Raw genomic sequence first — 17,166 nt, 5'->3', positions numbered from 1 at the left:
GATTTTCTTCACAGGTTCAATTAACAGAATTAAGAGTGTTTAAATTAATGTTACTATAATACATGTAATCACCAATAATTATTTACGTATTGATATTAACTGTTAGTAAACTGTATATCTAATGTGGTGTTGTAGTTTCTCACTGTGACCACTGGAGGGCAGTGAACACTCATGATTCTGTCCATTCACTTCAACTGTCAACTCCATCAGTGTCAAGATAGATGACACAGCAGACATGCACCCTTTGATGTCATTTCAGACTCCTTGGATGGACAGCACAAAAGCTGGACTGTGCTGCAGGAAAGGTCTGAGCCATTCCTGCAGATTTGTGTTGGAGTTACCCTGTCACCAACAAAAACCCAGAATCCACAGTTCTGCATCTCTGGTCACCTTCAGCATTAACATCCAGCTCCCAGTCAGCAAGTTTCCTTTCACCCTGTTCTCCTGCACCTCCCTGCGTTAGCCACTCCCACCTCATCGAGCCAACTCCATTCACCTGGTCACACAGTTTCTTCCTGATTACACTCAGCCGGTACACAAACCCCAGCCTTACAGTCATTCTTTGCCAGATTGATCGTCGCTTTTCTTCTTGCAAGACTCTCCAGCATTTCTTGGACTGATTCCCCGTTACCGAATCTGTTTGTGCCTGACTTGCCTTTCTCGCCTAAACCCAGTTCCAGTTTCTGCCTAGGTAAAATTAAAGGTCATTACAAACTGCTTTTGTTGAACTGTGCTGCTACACACACACACACACACACACACACACACACACACACACACACACACACACACAGTATATTCTGGGTCCAAAGGAACCTGTGATGGAAAATGTTTTTGTCTCATGCCTCATCACACTGATAATTGAACTGGAGGTTTTCTGAAAGTAAAGCACTGTTGAACATGTAGTGTAGTGACTGTGAATGACCACTGGGGGAGGATGTAATCAATACAAACAGACAGAGCAACTCACCACGGCAATATACTGACAGTTGTAATGGCTGCAATCATCAGGGGGCTCTTTGTACATTACAATACTCAGTTATGTGCTATATCAATTAGAAAATCAGTTGATTAAAAAATGATACATTAATAAATACATGATAATGAAACTAATGTTTTATGTTTTAATGACTGTATTTGTCAATCGACTAGTGTATAAATACAGATAATTAATATTGGCAGTATGACATAATAGTTTATATATTTTGAAATTTCTTCTTATCTGATTGTGAAGTAGAAAGTCTTTGTTATATTTACTATACACTTTATTATAAATTAAGTTTATTTATCGTGAATATTTTTTTGTTCCAGAAAATCCCATCCACTGATGAAAGCCATGAGATACAGCTGAAAGCATCAAGAGAAATCTGGTAAGGGGACTTTGAATTAAGAATTTTTTTCTGACTCCATTTCCAAGGTTAAGAATGAACCTTCAGGCCCAACACATCTGCATGAGTTTTGAGCATTTACAAACAATTTAAATTGAAGGGGGTGAAAGAAATCCTGCTTATGAGCAGTTGGAGGCCATAGTACTACTATGGGCTACTCTAGGTCTGAGGCCAGTGCCTTGCTCAAGGGTAATAATAGGAGGATTTCTATTAGTATAGAAGAAATCTGCAGCACCCAAAGGACAGCCAATGTGGAATATTGAAGGTGCCTCCAAACTGCAAACAGAAAAGTCCCAGGACCATCTGCAAGGCTAAACTGATTCCTTCTCTATTATTCCATTAACTCCTATTTCTGTTCCCACATCATTCTCACGTCTCCACCTGCTGAGGTCAATACAAACACTCCCGGCTGGCTATTGGTTTCACCTGTCACATTGTATGAATCCACCAGGAACAAAGCAGGAAGTTATCGCAGGCCATTTGGATGTAGCCCAGTCTTTCTCTCCCTTTTTATTTCGCCTTTTGTCTTGACCTCTGGTTTTCCCACGATTGTTCAGCGGCAGGAAGCTGAGCCTGTCTGAGTGTGACGAGGGAACCTGACCATCTGTACGTTAAATACACACACACACACACACACACACACACACACATGCACCACAAGAGCATCAGTGTCATAATGGTTGGTGAGGAGGGATTTTTATATTTTTAATATTTGCCTGAAAAATAATATAGTTATGTTCCACTACTGGTAGTACCATGACTCCTGCTACTACGAGTCATAATACATGCATCCAGACGCACAGACAGCAGGTAGACGCAGATCAAACATAGTCTGTAGTATTGTGTTATGTAACCATGCAGCAGGCACCAAACCGGCTTGTGCAGGTAGACTAAAACTTTGATTGTGTCAGATCTGTGGTGAAACAGGTGAAAAACAAGACGGCAGGAACAAACAGGTGTAAGAGCAACAGGATATGAAAGAGAAGAAAGGAGAGATGGTTTAAAAAGAGCCGTTTCCTGGTTTATTTGTATTCAGACGGTGACACATTTTCATTGTTTTTGTGGTTCACTCCCGTACACTCGACCCAAAATGAAACCGTGACTGAGATTAAAGCGCTGACATTCATCTTCATGGGTGTTCACATCCCTAATGAGTGAACACAGCAGGACTTACAGGGATTTTTATACACAAACCCCCAATTTTAGGACAAGCAGCAACTCAGTAAGAAGCCCCCGGCACAGCCGAGCAGGTGCTTCACTTGCTGGAAACCAGACTGAAGGCAAAAAACAAACAAACAGAAAAAAGCAAGAGGTAACACTGAGCAGTACAGATCTGTCTGAGCATCACCAGGAAGGTCAAAGTGTTTGTTGATGTCTGAGGGTCATAAATATTAGACAGTATCGTTTGCAAACTAATGAAAACTAATATTGAAGATGGAGCCTTAAATTAAATTTCTGTTGATCTCTCCAATTATTTAATGTCACCTAGAAATGTGCCCACACTGTCTAATAATACGGGTGTAAACACTCTGAGATAAATCTTAAGGTTAGAACTTAAACCTCATTGTGTATCAAATGTAAAATGCTGGAGTAATAAGAAGAAAAGAAACATGTTACAGTGCTGTACCTGTAACTCGTCAACGACTTTGGTTTACTGCACAAACATGCTAATGAAAAATGAGATGGTAAATTCTCCTGTAAAAACTTCAACTTGCTAACATCCTGATTTAGAAGACGTGTGGTCGACGTCTTTCAGGACACGGCTGATACAGGGTCCACGAACTAATATAACAGTTAGCCATGCTAGCAGCTCTGTGAGACTATTTCAGGACAGTACTGCTTTGAGCTAAATGCTAAAAACAATGAACATGCTATCATGAGATTCTGCATGTGTAGAGTTTAACGTGTTCATCGTCTTAGTTTTGCATTTTAGCATGCTAACATTTGCTAATTAGCACTTCACACAAATTGCAACTGATGGTAATGTCATTATAGTTCTACATGTATAAATCATAAACCATGGCCCAATGATGGCGCTAGATGAAAACTAAATTGAATGAAACTTAAGGCCCAACATATGCCTGGATCCTCGGCCCGAGTCTGGCCCATATACTTTCACATCTGGGCAGAGTCCGGCTGTTTTCCTCTGGTATTGACTGACAGTCGGAAGATTTTCTGTGTTTGCGCCAGAATTGGTCCAGATGTGGAAGTAGCATCTTAAATTCTGGGCCAGAAGAAAACAAGCATGGTCACGGCTGATACAGGGTCCACATACTAATATAACATGATTTATTTTGCTCTCTGGGAGGGGTCATCAATTCCTTATCCGTACCAAACTTCATGGCAATACATCCAATAGTTGTTTCACTTTAAACTTGAACATCTGTACTTAATTTGGTCTTGTCTCTCTGGTCTTTTGTAGCTATTTTCAGTTTTAGTGTTTTGTATTAGCAACAACACGACAAAGGGTGTAGGGTTTGCTAAAACACATTTTATTGAGACTCAAAACTTGGAAAAAAAATCAATAAATTGGGTCATGGTCATGATCTGTAATTTGTGTCCTTCATAAAAACTAACAACATCCCAGTTTTTAATACTGTAGTGATCTACTGTGATGTTTGCACATCACCATCGTGCCTGGTTATTGATAAAAGCTGGTTAAAAGCTGAGTGGCCTTCAGTGTCTTAATGTTGTGAAGCTGATTTACTCTGTGGCCGCTCTCTGTGTTGGTGAGCGCAGAGCTGCTCGGGTGTTTGATTGTTTTAGCTGCTTGTTTTTCCTAAAATGAGCTGCAGGAAGTCTTTCCTGTTTTGAATACACTATGAATAGAAGAAAAGTGTGTGTGTGTGTGTGTGTGTGTGTGTGTGTGTGTGTGTGTGCGCACGTGCGTGTGTGCGTGCATGTGTGTGAGAATGTCTGAAGGAGAGAGAGAGGGAGAAACACATGAACAGGTAACAGGTAAGTTTTCATTCTACATATTTCTCCACATAATTTCTATGTATAAAGCCACATAAACAGATGATAAAGTTGCCATGACGATCACAGTGAGTCACAGCAAAACAGAGTCAACCCTCCATTGTAGAAATGAGTTAGTGTATTCTTCCTTTTCGTCTCTCTCTCACAACTCTCCTCTTCATCCTCCTCCTCTTTGCCCCAGGAAACGGGACACAGTAAACTTCCAGCTTCTGTTTCTCTCACTTCCAAGTGGAAGTAGGTATGTGGGAAGCAGTTTGTGTGTGTGTGTGTGTGTGTGTGTGTGTGTGTGTGTGTGTGTGTGTGTATATATTAAGGTACTGGAAAAATGGACCTCCTGACCCCCTCATGCTCCCTTCTGTCTCACGTAGAAGAAGCGAACTGTTTATATCATCAACATAAATCTGCCCTGCACCTTAAAAACACTGACACAAACACATCCACACACACACACACACACACACACACACACTGACATGTTTGATGGTTATCGCTTTTTATAAAGCAGTTTCATTTTTCGGACAGACTTTAACGCGTTCATGCTCCGGATCAGTGGGTGCAGATGGCAGATGGCTGAGTGATTATGAATCAATATAAAGGGAGACAAACTGATGGTGGTAAATACTAAAGGCACAAACTACCCAACAACTGATTTCAACACTTTTCCCTTACAATCAGCATCTGTGAATCACAGACTCTGCCCCCAAGACACATCAAACATGAATTACAATTGTAGTAAACTGTGGCGAAGTTGGCAGCTCTTGACTGGCAATTAAACCCTGTGTGTGTGAGACCAAATTCATTTGATCCTATTCCACATTTCCTGTCCCCTTTCCAATGTGTTTTCTGTGATAAAGCTGAAATGCCACTAATTAGCTTGGTTGATTAAAGACTAAATTATTAGTGTAAGTTGGATTTTATTGATATCTATCTGAGAATGAGACTTGATGAGGGTGGGAGTGTGGCTGTGGTTGAGTGGTTAACATGCAAGCCAGGAATTAACACTGTTTCACTTCGGAAGCAAGAAACGTAGTTCATAAAAAAAACCACTTTCACAACGATGTGGTGTTTTCACATTTTATTACAAACATGTATAAAATACGACAAGAACAGCAACATTGAAAACATGTTAAAATTGTTAAAATTTAGAGAGAAAACCCCACAGTGTGTGAGAAGACCAGTCATGGACCAGCAGACTGCTCCTTACTTTCTCAGATACTTTGTGTAAACTTCCTCACACAAACACACACATACAATATATACAATATATACAGTATATACAGTGTACACACACACACACACACACACACACACACACACACACACACACACACACACACAGTTAACAGCACGGGCCAGCACTAGCTGGAATGTAAACTAGAGGATTCGGACTCTGTGGTCGTGGAGGCCCCAGCTCGTCTTCTTGGTAAAATCTTCAAGCTGGAGGCACGGCTCAGGGTGAGGGCTCTGCGGGCCGAATTCTTGAACCCGGCCCCCAGGAAGGCGTACAGCAGCGGGTTCAGGCAGCAGTGTGCGAACGCCATGGGCTCAGCCACCGCCAGCCACACACCTAGAACAGCCTCCAGGCTGCAGCTGTGGGGCAGGACCTCCAGGCGCAGCAGAGCGTCCACAGAGATGCCCGCTCCGTAGGGCAGCCAGCACAAGAAGAAGCAGAGCACCAGCGCGATGGTGGTCCTGACCGCCCGTCGCTTCTGCCTCTGGCCCCCCAGTGGGCCCCGGGTCAGCCTGGTGACGATGACGCAGTAACACACCAGCAGGACCAAGCCTGGGATCACCAGCCCCACCACGACCAGCTGGAGGTGGAAGACTGCAACCCAGAGAGGAGCATTGTCCGCTGGGTAGAATCGCTGGCACAGGGTGGCCCCCTCTCCTCCCTCCTGGGTCCTGGCAAATATCAAGTCCGGCACTGCCAGCAGGGCAGCAGGCAACCAGGCACCTGACGGAGGAAGAGACAAAAACACATGAGGCACTGTGGAGAAGAGAAGAGGATTGTAGAGAGATAAGGTGTATCAATTGCTCCACACTCACCTACATACACCAGTCTGTGTGCCAGCAGCTGCCTCAGCCCGCCGGTGTTTGTGTCTGTGGCTCGGACCACTGCCAGGTAGCGGTCCAGGCTGATGAATGCCAGGATGAGCACGCTGCCGTACAGGTTGACTGTGTAAATAACATGAACACCGACGCAGGTGGCCGCTCCAAAGCACCAGTCAGCCAGGGCCGAGTCCACGGCCCAGAAGGGCAGCGCCAGTACGAAGAGGAGATCGGCAGCTGAGAGATGAAGGCGGTACCGGTCTGTGAGGCTGCATTTTGACCTGTACATAAACACAAGAGCACAAATCCAATCAGCCTCTTCCCAACCTTTCAAGCTCACAAATGCCAAAACATCATTGAATTCAGAGCTCATCAACCACCAACCCTCCACCCGCCCTCTCACCTGCGCTGGCAGCCCAGCACGATGACGACCAGGCCGTTCCCGGTGATGCCCAGGATGAAGATGAGAGCGTAGACCACCGGCAAGAAGACCCGCTGAAGCTCAGTGGTCATCACATGTTCCACCTCACATGGCTCCTCCAGATCCACCCCTAGCTCACCAGAGCCAGAACCTGAACCTGAACCTGTGTCATTTAAGTCGAAGTCCACGTTGATGTGCTGGAGACAAAAAGATGAGTGATGATGATTAAGGGAAGAGTGAAGGAAGAGGAAACCAAACTGCATCCTAAACAAAACATATCAGCTACCTCGCTCGACTAGACTATAACCTTACCTCATAGTACGACATGATGGAGACAGTCCCTCTCCTTTCTCAGCGGAGTGAAGACTTCTGTCCAGAGGGGCTTTATAACTGTGTTCATGCTCCGCCCCTAAACACTCCAACACATCTGTGTTCCTGCTGAAACGTTTTTCCTGTTTTCGAGGTGTCAGGTGCTGATAGTGGTTCTATCACAGGATACTCTGTTGTTTGTACGTTTTGCTTGAATTGTTTTGGCCTCTGGTTTTGGTTTGATTGATAATCAGGACCTATTGGTAACAGTGAAGAGCGCCAACGAGAATCAAACAGTTTGCAGAGTGTAATGTGTGAGGGTTAACAGTTCCTCTCCCAGCTCCATGCTCCGATAAATCAGGACAAGCAGCGAGAGTTTGAGCTCTCAACGGAGTGTGAACAAACTTGTTCTGTCTGCGTCACCATGTCTTGTACGATTCAAGCAAGTCGCCCTCTCATGCATGAAGAGGGGAGAGGAGATGATTATCAGCCGCCCTCCGCTCTGTCGCAGTTGCAAGACGCCGTCAGATCATACACGGTCAATGAACCATGAGGGTGTTTGTGAGTGTGTTTAGTTCATCACCTTTCTGTCTTGCTTCAGCACTGATGTGATCATGAACACAACCCTCTGCTGTCTCACACTCAAAGTATGCAATGATGGAATTATGATTCTAATGTGAAATTCAATTATTATTGTTAATTTCAATTCTATTTTGTTAACTAAAAGTTTCATTATAATCAATGCATTAACTGATTGTAAATAAACATCCATGTGTGCTGAGTCAGTCCGCAGACACATTTCCTGGTTTTTGTAGGAGCAGTTCTGACTGTAAATCCCCATCCATCCTCTCCCAATACACTAATCCCATATGTAAACAGCTACAGCCACCCACCCCCCAAAAACACGGTCAAACCTTCAGAACCTCAGTCCCTTATCTCCTCCTCGTTTTCCCCACCCTTCCTCCACATTCACTGGTATCAGGACAAAAATCTCAGAAATAACACTGCTGTGTAAAACTCCTCAAATCTGCAGCACTGACTGATGAAAGAAAAAAAAAAACTATTCCTGGTTTATCCTCATTAAAATGATCCAGATAAGAGTAAACTTGCTTCTCGGAAACAGGCGTCTGCACTGATCTTTCTTAGCTGACATTTTGATATTTCGCAACAGGAAACTCACAGGTTTTACATTATTATATTAATTGCATTGTTTGGATTGTAGATCCACACGGTCTCACCGGGACCCCGAATGGTTAATGTTACTAATCACACCTTTGTTCCTCCTGTTGACAGGTGAAGGTCTGGTAATAATGAGGAGCACAGGCCCGTCTCACTGCAGCGCTGACGACTGTACTGACTTATTACATGAACCAACAGGTATTCCTGCGTTTTGTGTCTGTGCTGTGGTTGTGTGTTATTGGCATTGTGTGTAAATGATATGAGAACTAATGAAAACCACAATCACATTCCTTGTACGCTGAAACACACTTGGATAAAAATATGATTGTGATTATGAAAAGAAGTGGCGCCACCTTGTGGGCTTTTAGAGAAAGGGTCTAACAACGCTGGCCAATACCTGAATAAAGTACTACAAAGTAGAGGAGTCTAACTAAACTAATATCTTAAATATATTAAATAATATTAATTAACACATTTTTTGCAGAGCACAGCCTCTATCCACAACTTGCTACCAGCAGATATTCATTCATTGAATCTACTTGGTATTTAGTGTTTTGGCAGATACTGGTTGTACACGGAGGGTACAACAAATAAGAATCGTTATAATGTACTGTTTGTTTGCAGTTAGTACATGTGAAATAAATATACTTTACTGCTTTCTTCTTACAGAAAATGATGCAGTATGTGTCAAAAGCCGAACTTAATGAAGTTGTAACTTAATATTTGCTCAAAAATTTAATAGCTGTACTTTGTTTTCTGAGATGTTCATTGAGCTGTTTCACCATCAAGTTGTTATTTATTCCAGTTACCTATGTGCACTTCATTGTGGGAAACTGCGGTCCATCAACAGCACACCTGGTGAAAACACTATGTACACAAAACCTATGAAGAGCTGGTGTAAGTGTGGTGTGTATTTGGGACACAACTTAAAGTACAGACTAAGATTTATAGCACAACAAAACCTATAAGTAAAAATTCAATAAGAAAATAAAAAATAAATAAAAATCAACAACCATTTATACATGTGCAATATTGGCCATCAATCCTACTGCAATTTTAGAACGTCACTGCTAATTACACTTAAAAATAAAAGCATAATGATTTTCCAAATTTTTATTTTTTAAACTTGTGAATATGACAGCACACTAAAATAATCAAGCCTTTTGACTTTTACTTTTTAGCATACTTCACTTTGTCACTTTTCTAGTGTGACGACACACACACACTCTAAACCTGCTCAGAGATAATATGTGGTGTGGCGTTCGGACACCGCCACAGTGTGATGTATACAATCTTACTGAAAGTGTCAACAGAGCTACTGGAAATGTAAAAAAAAAAAAAAGGCCTTTCATAGGAAGACAGAAAAAATGGAATTAATTCAAAAAAATTAAATAAAACACAATATATTCATAGTCATCCAGTTGTACGAAACTTTAAATAAACGCCATTTTGGAATTTAAGGAAAAATAAATAATGAAACTGCAACAGTAACGTTGATTTACTCCAGGTGTGTGACTCCAGGTATTTACCCACTGGTATTCAAAAGAGACTTAAGCCAGGCTAAACAACACTGACAACCAGCTAAGTAACATAAGTAAAAGCTACATCAGCACGTGAGCACTTAATACTGTAGCTGTTGAGCTGGAGCTGAAAGAAAAGTTAGCGTCACCTCGCTAACGTGTTTCTCTGACGATCATGCTGCTGTTGCCACGCAGCTGGGCAAGCAAGTCTCTGAATCCACTCGTCTTCTTCGCCTTTTGCTGCCTGGCTAGGAGCTCTCTGTGCTCGTTGGTTTCCAGAGTGACTGTGCAGGGAATCAACTCAACAGTCTGATCTGTGTCTGCTTGATTGTTGGTCTCTTGATCACTACAACTCTCAAAACCAGGGCTGCTGCCATGACCGCTGGTTGGTTGAAGACGGCCGCTGTCGGTACAGCTATTATCAATGCGTTGGTGGTGGCTGTTGCCGTGGAGACGCTGCTGCTTAGCGACACGAGATCCCTGAGAATCATCGCTTGTCCTCTTCCTCCTCTTGTTCTTCCTCTCCTTTTTCACTGGCACTTTGATGCAACGCCTAAGATTCCTGACACAAAAACACATCACATGAAAGTCATTTTTGATGGCTGCTTTGCTACTGTAGGAAATTTGTGACATGTGCACCGAAACATTACCTCTGAAGGAAAGTGTGTGGCCTTGAGCAGGCTGATGATTCTCCCTCTATCACTTGTTGCTCACTTCGCTTTACACCTTTCTTGAGCGCAAGTCTTTTCTGAACCAGCTTTACATGGATCAAACGCTTCCTGACAAAAAAGGGAGGCAGCATAGTGAATTAGCTTGGCTGCTGGAGCTCAACCTCAAAACCAGTGATCATACACATGCAGGCAGTCTTACCTTGTTGCATTAGGCAGCCTTCTGGGCCTCCACTTCTTGATCAGGACCCACTGGTCACATGTCAGGGACTTGGGATCTGAAGAACAAACCAGAAACAGAGGTCGAGCATGAGACAAGATCCATCTGTGCATATATTGCATATACTGTAGGAGGGAGCAAATGTGTTTTTTGTACTCCAAGTGTGCCAAAACCTTGAATTAACTATGTTGAGTCTTATTCGTCTGATCGTTGTTACAGTATGTTTATCTTCTCTTTGTACTTCCTGTAGCAATGATCAAATTTCTACTTGCATATAGAAAGAACGAGTGCACTCACCATTGTCTAAGAGTTTGTTTTTGATTTGTGCTTTCATCTTCTTTGCCCTCTGGTAGAGCTTCTGACAGGCTGAGCACAAGTCTCGTGGTCGCCTCCGTTTCTTGGACGTGGTGTGGTATAAGACGGAGGGACCAGACGCTACACTGCTGGTGACAGATGCACAATCTTCATCCGACTCATCCACTCCGTTATCAGCTATCTCTACTAACTTTCCTTCATCCTCCTCAGCCACACATTTTACATCATGTGTATAATTGATGATGTCGATGATGTCACGGTTGCTGCCCTCATCTGTATTAATGACGCCATCACCAGCTTCAGTCTTCCTCTGCCCTGTTCTCTGTCTCTTACTCCTCAACTTGCGCTGGATAACTTCTTCATTGCGGCTGGGACTTCTCTGGGGGCTCTTCTTGGCGGCCTTTGGTAGTCTGGAGGAGCGTCTGGGATTCATGGGTCTTTCCCACTCCAGATAATACTCAAGTGACCTGTGACAGAGAGCAACATGGACGATCTGTCATAGAGCACCTTTAGAGCACAGCACAATGTTATATTTGATCATTACAGTTCACAGGTTAGTCATAGGCTGAACATTTTTATAGAAAGTTTCATATCTCAATATTCATACCTGTAATATTCTACTTTTATAGAGAATGAATGACTGCACGACTCCAAGCCATCTGCCTCAGATCTGCTGTCAGTTGCAGGCCTGTTCATTTGAAGACAACAAAACACTCTAATGACAGATTTAAGAAAATAAAGCACAGTATTTGAAATATGATCTTGTTCCTGTTTCTGTTTGATGTCACTTGTGAGGAGCTACATACTTAATAGAAACTATACAACCTCTCACGTCTGGCTATAAAGCAGGGGCTGTTTTCACTGCAGACATTCAACTAAGCAGACTACCCACTGAGCCCCAGCAACCAAGCAGCACAATGCTCCAATACTACCTGTCCTACAGGTTTGTTTTGCGTCAATTAGTCAGGTGTAACACCGCTTTATATGCTGTACAGCATCAACTGACATCATAAAACCATGAAACTAGACTCCACAATACAGGAGCTTCACACTAGGTAATGATGGAGGATCTGCTTTTAGCCAAATGACACAGAGTTTTCCTGATCCCATGGACCTGTGTTGGTCTAAGGCCCTGGGGCTGATGATCCAGACCTCGAACCCGTCCACACTCCCTAAAATACTGCTGTCTCTTAGCTCATGTTAGCATCCCGGCTAAACTAGCCAGACTAAGTTAAACAACAAATATGTAGCAGACTGGATCCTGATCGTCACTCGGCTGTGAAGCAACGCTGCTGTGACCTGACAACTTACTTCGTCTCATATCTCTCACGGTTTACGTGATCTGGCATGTCCCTAACGGTTTTCCCCTTGACATCCAATCGGTTAAAACTATAAAACAACGTTCGCTTACTTGTTAACATACCGGCTCGTGCTGGCTCGTGGACCTCAGGGTGCGTTCTATTGAGAGCGAGGAAAACATACCCGAAGATGCGCGCGCGGCGGGTCAGAACTCTTCTTTTACTGTGTGGCGACAGAAAAGAAATGGCACGTTAGCGCCCCCAGCTGGACAAACTGCGTTTACACCACACATTCAAAACACGAGTCATTAAAAAAAAGTAATTGCTTGTGGTGGAAGCCAGGTGTCATCTACGAAACATACTAAAAGTACGTAAGTAAAAATGACCAGTAGTTTTATAATACTATGTTCTATTACTGGTTCATTTTTATTTTTGAAAAAGGCTAACACGCCGGTATACACGTCGCGTGTTAGAATTTTAGGTTTACAATACAGTTTCCCATGTAGAAAAATAAATGCTACGCTTAAACTTGGACCACATGACGACGCTGAAGTTGGCCTTCAATTCGGCAGGCAAGGGGAAAGTTAAGGGAAAGTTAACTGCTGAGTGCCCAGTCCTCGGTTTATTGCACATCTTACTGTTATGAACCTTCTATTTGCATAGCAGGCTCTTATAATAATATTAAGCATTAAAAGCAGTTCTAAAAGGGTGAGTTTTTATTAATTTCTTGAACATAGACAGATTCAGTCAGGTGCAATCACAAATGTGTTTGGGGAAGGAGTCTCATAGGGAGGAGGCAGCTATGTCACCCCATGTCCAACGGTTGGTCCTGGGGAGTGGGGACAACCTGGCTCTAAATGAGTGTCTGCCAGAAGAGGGAGATTACACATGGGTATTAAACAATGCAAAAAATATTGAATACATGAAATACAAAATAGGTCCATGAGGAGGTCAGTAATGTATGTGTGAGTGGTATGAAGTGTGTAAGTTCATGGATGTGGAGCACCAATCATAAACCAAGAATATTGTCAGTTGGCAGGGAAGAGGCCAGGTCCGATTCACTCTGGAGCCCAGTCTACTCAGGTGTAGTTGAATCCCTGACGAGGCATTTCTGATAAGGTATCAGCTCCACTGACTTCCTGGAACAAAAAGAAAAGGTTACACTTGCCCCATAAGACAGGGTTCTTACCCTGGACAAATACTAACAAAGTGCATTTTAGCTACAACTATCAACTAAATAACTTTGAGTAATGTAATGTAAATTACTTTAACTTTTCAGGTTAATGAATAGAAACACTTGCCTTAACCATAATCCAGATCTACACAACTTGAGGCTGAGAAGAACTTGAGCAGCTTTGGCATCCAGCAGAGGCTGAAGAGGAGGAGAAACAAAGACTGCAGAGAACAGAAAAAAGATGTTGCTATTATTGAAGGTGGAAAGAATTACGATGCGTGGGAAAGGGCATCCACCATAATGTTTTCTATGTCCTTAATGTGTTGGATGTCCAGGTCATAAGGCTGCAAAAACAGCCCACATCAGTTCAAAAAAGAGACTTATGGTGAATATATACAGCAACCATTTTAGCCTGACATTTTTCCAGTGTTTGTTTTGCTAGTTGACGACCCATGTCAAAAACCATCGAAATCATCTGTCAAGTACTGAGACGGTTTTCTACTTATCTTGAAGCACTACCAGAGGAAAAACTAGGTCGTTAGGACTGAACCCAGATGTAAGCTGTAACATCACACTGGAGATGAGGCCAAAAGAAGGAATGCAAAATGTGGCATTATGTGTTCCTGACTCCCAAATGCCCGGTATGGTCATGAGAACACTTCGTACCTTGTTGCGATACTTAGCTGGGACAACAGTTCATAAAAACACACTATGCACCACTGAACTTTTCGCAGATTCTGTCTGTGTGCACTTTTTACACAGTTACTAAATCACTGATCGTCCCATATAATTGATTGACCGCTACCTGTTGAGGACAATGATTGTCACTTTTGTTAATGTGTGGGCTTTTAACATAAACAACTCATGAATTTCAAAAGGCCAGACAGAGCAGTCTGAGGGGAGGGAAAGGTTTACAGGAGCATTCAGAGCACAGAGTAGGGGGTGTTTTCTTGATCCATTTTATTCCTCACTTTACTCCACCTTTTGCTCTGTGTTGTATTCAGTGAGGTGTAGACACTGAGGAAGAGAGAACAATGTGGAAAGCAACAGTGTTTGTGTTCCTGCTGCTAAACATGGATATGCAGGTGAATAGTGCCGATAAGACGAGAGGGTCTGCTGCAGGAACGTCCGGGCCAGAGGAGAAGGCAAAGACAAAAGAAGCTGAAGCCAGTGACACCATTCTTGCAAATGACACTGCTTCTTCTTCTTCTTCTTCTTCTTCTTTCTTGGGTAACTTGCTGGTGGTACCCATGGATAGAAGTCACTGGGTGGGTATGAAGGCCATTGCCCAAGAAATGGGTCGCCGTGGACACCGGGTCACCGTGGTAATACCAGAGATCAGCATGCGGATGGGTCCGGGGAAATACTACGACACTGTGATCCATCCTGTTCCTTATGACAAAGCTTATATTGATTCTGTGATGTCCGCACAAAAGGACATGATGCAAAAATCTGCACAGTCATTCATACAAAAAATAAAGACACGATTCGCAGTCACTCAGAAAATTACAGACTTAATTTACAGAACTGCAGAGAGTGTACTGTTCAATGACAGTCTCATCTCACATCTGGCACAGCAGGTGAGTGCAAACACAAAGGCTGAACATCAGGATTAACTGTAAAAATACAAAACAATCGCCTTGCACTTTTTTCTGAATTTGTGTGACATTTATTGGGACTGTGTCTATTACTCTGGATGTGTTTTTTTGGGCTGTTGCTGTGTTTGATTGCACTGTACTGTAAGGTGTTTATGTTACTGTGAACAAACCCTGTAGCTGCTGAATTTGGGATAGTGGTAGAAGAAATATTCACATTATTATCAGCAAAATGAACTTAAAAGTATGAAAAGTAAAAGTGCTTGCCCTGCAGGAAAACAGCTCTAGTACTGATGCATTAATGTGCAAGATTGAACTACTTTATATACAGTTAGGTAAATTAGTCTGAGTGTTGTGAGATAAGTTCTGCACATTTTTCTTGTTTTACTCTCTTTGCTTTTTTGTATAATATTGAATAATTTTTATGCCCATGAGCCTCAAACACTTATTCAAATAAAACCATATGTTGGAAGTACTAAATGTACTTTTCACTCATGATTTGTGATGAAAAACATTAATGAGAGAGAAGGATGGTGGGAGCTGACATAACTTCTTTATTCTGTATTTATTCCCTCCTCATCCTTTCGCTCTGCAGGGCTTTGATGCCGTGTTGACAGACCCCTTGTTGCTCACAGGCTCATTAATAGCTCGGAAATTAGGTGAGTTCTTATCCACTGGGATTATCTGTGTGCTTGTACATCTGCACATTTTCTCACCTCTCATTGCTAAATCATTTCAGGTATCCCCACTATTAATTTGTTGAGAGGTATGCCATTTTTCTTTGATACGAGGTCTGCAGGCTGCCCCTGCCCACCATCATATGTACCTCGCTTATTCACCGGATACTCAGATAAAATGAGCTTCAAGGAGAGAGTTGTCAACACTTTGGTGAGCATTTATAGGCACATATACACGGGCAGATGCATGCATGAAGAACGAATGTGTGTTTATTGTGTAAAATGACCATAATCACCACCAACGTCCACATCATTAAGTAAACCATAGATTCTGAGTTGATCAAACTAATCCCTCAATTTCATATTTATTATTATCTTGCGTACTTATTTGTCTTATTATTCCTCTTCCGCATAAAAGTTTGATGCGTAAGTAGTCCTGCAGCTTTGAGGAAACCCAGACAGCCATGGCGATGTAAATGCCCAAAAAATGGCGAAAAATTCACCATAGTGAAGACGTTGTGAAAATAACCAAACCCTCCCCATTTTGGGAGCTCTAGCGCTTCAACAAAAGCATGTGAGAACCAAGCGGCTTGTGCACCAAGCAGCAGGCACATTCAAAATTTCTCCAAGAATTTTCTAGTTGAGGTGAGTCAGGTATTTCTGAGACGTTGGCACTGAAGCGCCTTGCCTAGATTAACATGCCACTATCAAACTGGCCAGAGCCATTCAGTTTGGCCAATGTAACAGAACCCCTTGGTGCCTGTGTCCCTGCTTTACTGCACATTCAAAGTCATGTAGTTCATGGTGGCCCAGATAAACCTGGACTACATTACTGAATGCAAGTCTGAAATGTATGACCTCAGTTTAATCACTGTTACAATTTAACTCATAAAACTAAAATTAAACTTTTTGCCATCATCAACACCTTTCATTGTGCATTTGTTTATTGTCCTGTGATACCTCTGACCCACAGGTGGCTTTACTGGAGCCGCTGCTCTCCCGACTTCTGTACTGGCGCTTTGACCAAATGGCCTATCAGTTCCTGGGAGAGGAGGTGGGCGTAGCTGAAGTACTGTCAGACTCTGCTATCTGGCTGCTGAGGTAACATGTACAAAGGTTGTATATTGATGTTTGGGAGAAGAATATACAACAGAAGAAGAACCTACACACACATATACTATTACAATAAAAGGCTAGGAATATAATGTGAATGCATATATTTACATTCACAAAGTCCTACTGACTTTTATGCCACTGAATCTCACTGAAAGAAAGATTTAAAAAGTCTCTGTCTCATATTCAGGTGAATATTGTGATACTGTGTTTAAATAGGATTGACTTGATACTGGAGTTCCCGCGCCCTCTCATGCCTAATAT

General features: G+C 42.5%; 2 protein-coding genes, 1 long non-coding RNA gene and 1 pseudogene across 4 annotated transcripts in view; 2 read left to right on the top strand and 2 right to left on the bottom strand.

Annotated features, from left to right (window-relative positions):
• The first annotated feature begins 532 nt into the window (after positions 1–532).
• On the top strand, positions 533–11,109 carry LOC147818214 (uncharacterized). The gene is made up of 4 exons (XR_015438198.1): positions 533–691; positions 1,312–1,370; positions 8,437–8,520; positions 11,084–11,109. It is a non-coding gene; the product is annotated as an uncharacterized LOC147818214 (long non-coding RNA).
• Positions 5,425–7,250, bottom strand: LOC111666497 (C-X-C chemokine receptor type 4-like). Its single transcript, XM_023421828.2, has 4 exons — positions 7,147–7,250; positions 6,817–7,031; positions 6,411–6,694; positions 5,425–6,318 (listed from the first exon to the last, which is right to left on the bottom strand). The coding sequence occupies exons 1-4, from the start codon at positions 7,159–7,161 to the stop codon at positions 5,723–5,725; spliced, it is 1,110 nt and encodes a 369-aa protein (XP_023277596.1). The 5' UTR covers positions 7,162–7,250; the 3' UTR covers positions 5,425–5,722.
• Positions 9,421–12,472, bottom strand: LOC111666531 (uncharacterized). The gene is made up of 6 exons (XM_023421884.2): positions 12,357–12,472; positions 11,653–11,733; positions 11,028–11,512; positions 10,713–10,788; positions 10,493–10,621; positions 9,421–10,404 (listed from the first exon to the last, which is right to left on the bottom strand). The coding sequence occupies exons 1-6, from the start codon at positions 12,464–12,466 to the stop codon at positions 9,996–9,998; spliced, it is 1,290 nt and encodes a 429-aa protein (XP_023277652.2). The 5' UTR covers positions 12,467–12,472; the 3' UTR covers positions 9,421–9,995.
• A 281-nt stretch (positions 12,473–12,753) lies between these two features.
• Positions 12,754–17,166, top strand: part of LOC111666535 (UDP-glucuronosyltransferase 1A6-like) — a 5,514-nt pseudogene continuing 1,101 nt past the window's right edge. The window contains exons 1-5 of the transcript XR_015438197.1: positions 12,754–15,097; positions 15,708–15,771; positions 15,852–16,000; positions 16,763–16,890; positions 17,122–17,166. The exon at positions 17,122–17,166 is cut by the window's right edge and continues 44 nt beyond it. The product of XR_015438197.1 is annotated as a UDP-glucuronosyltransferase 1A6-like (transcript). The remainder of the gene's footprint in view (positions 15,098–15,707; positions 15,772–15,851; positions 16,001–16,762; positions 16,891–17,121) is intronic.

The sequence above is a fragment of the Seriola lalandi genome, unplaced genomic scaffold, assembly GCF_002814215.2.
Source record: "Seriola lalandi dorsalis isolate HSWRI2012SDOR001 ecotype SW California unplaced genomic scaffold, Sedor1 jcf7180002054677, whole genome shotgun sequence".
Lineage (NCBI taxonomy): Eukaryota > Metazoa > Chordata > Actinopteri > Carangiformes > Carangidae > Seriola > Seriola lalandi.
This window is presented reverse-complemented; position numbering and strand designations above follow the sequence as displayed.

Excerpts from the sequence above, each read along its gene's own strand:
- LOC111666497 (XM_023421828.2), bottom strand. Across the intron at positions 6,695-6,816 it reads GTGCTGGGCTGCCAGCGCAG|GTCAAAATGCAGCCTCACAG; the intron begins GTGAGAGGGCGG and ends GTTTATGTACAG. Across the intron at positions 6,319-6,410 it reads ACACAGACTGGTGTATGTAG|GTGCCTGGTTGCCTGCTGCC; the intron begins GTGAGTGTGGAG and ends TTCCTCCGTCAG.
- LOC111666531 (XM_023421884.2), bottom strand. The coding sequence starts at position 12,466 with ATGTTAACAAGTAAGCGAACGTTGTTTTATAGTTTTAACCGATTGGAT. Across the intron at positions 10,622-10,712 it reads AGGCTGCCTAATGCAACAAG|GAAGCGTTTGATCCATGTAA; the intron begins GTAAGACTGCCT and ends CTTTTTTGTCAG. Across the intron at positions 10,405-10,492 it reads CCACACACTTTCCTTCAGAG|GAATCTTAGGCGTTGCATCA; the intron begins GTAATGTTTCGG and ends TTTTTGTGTCAG.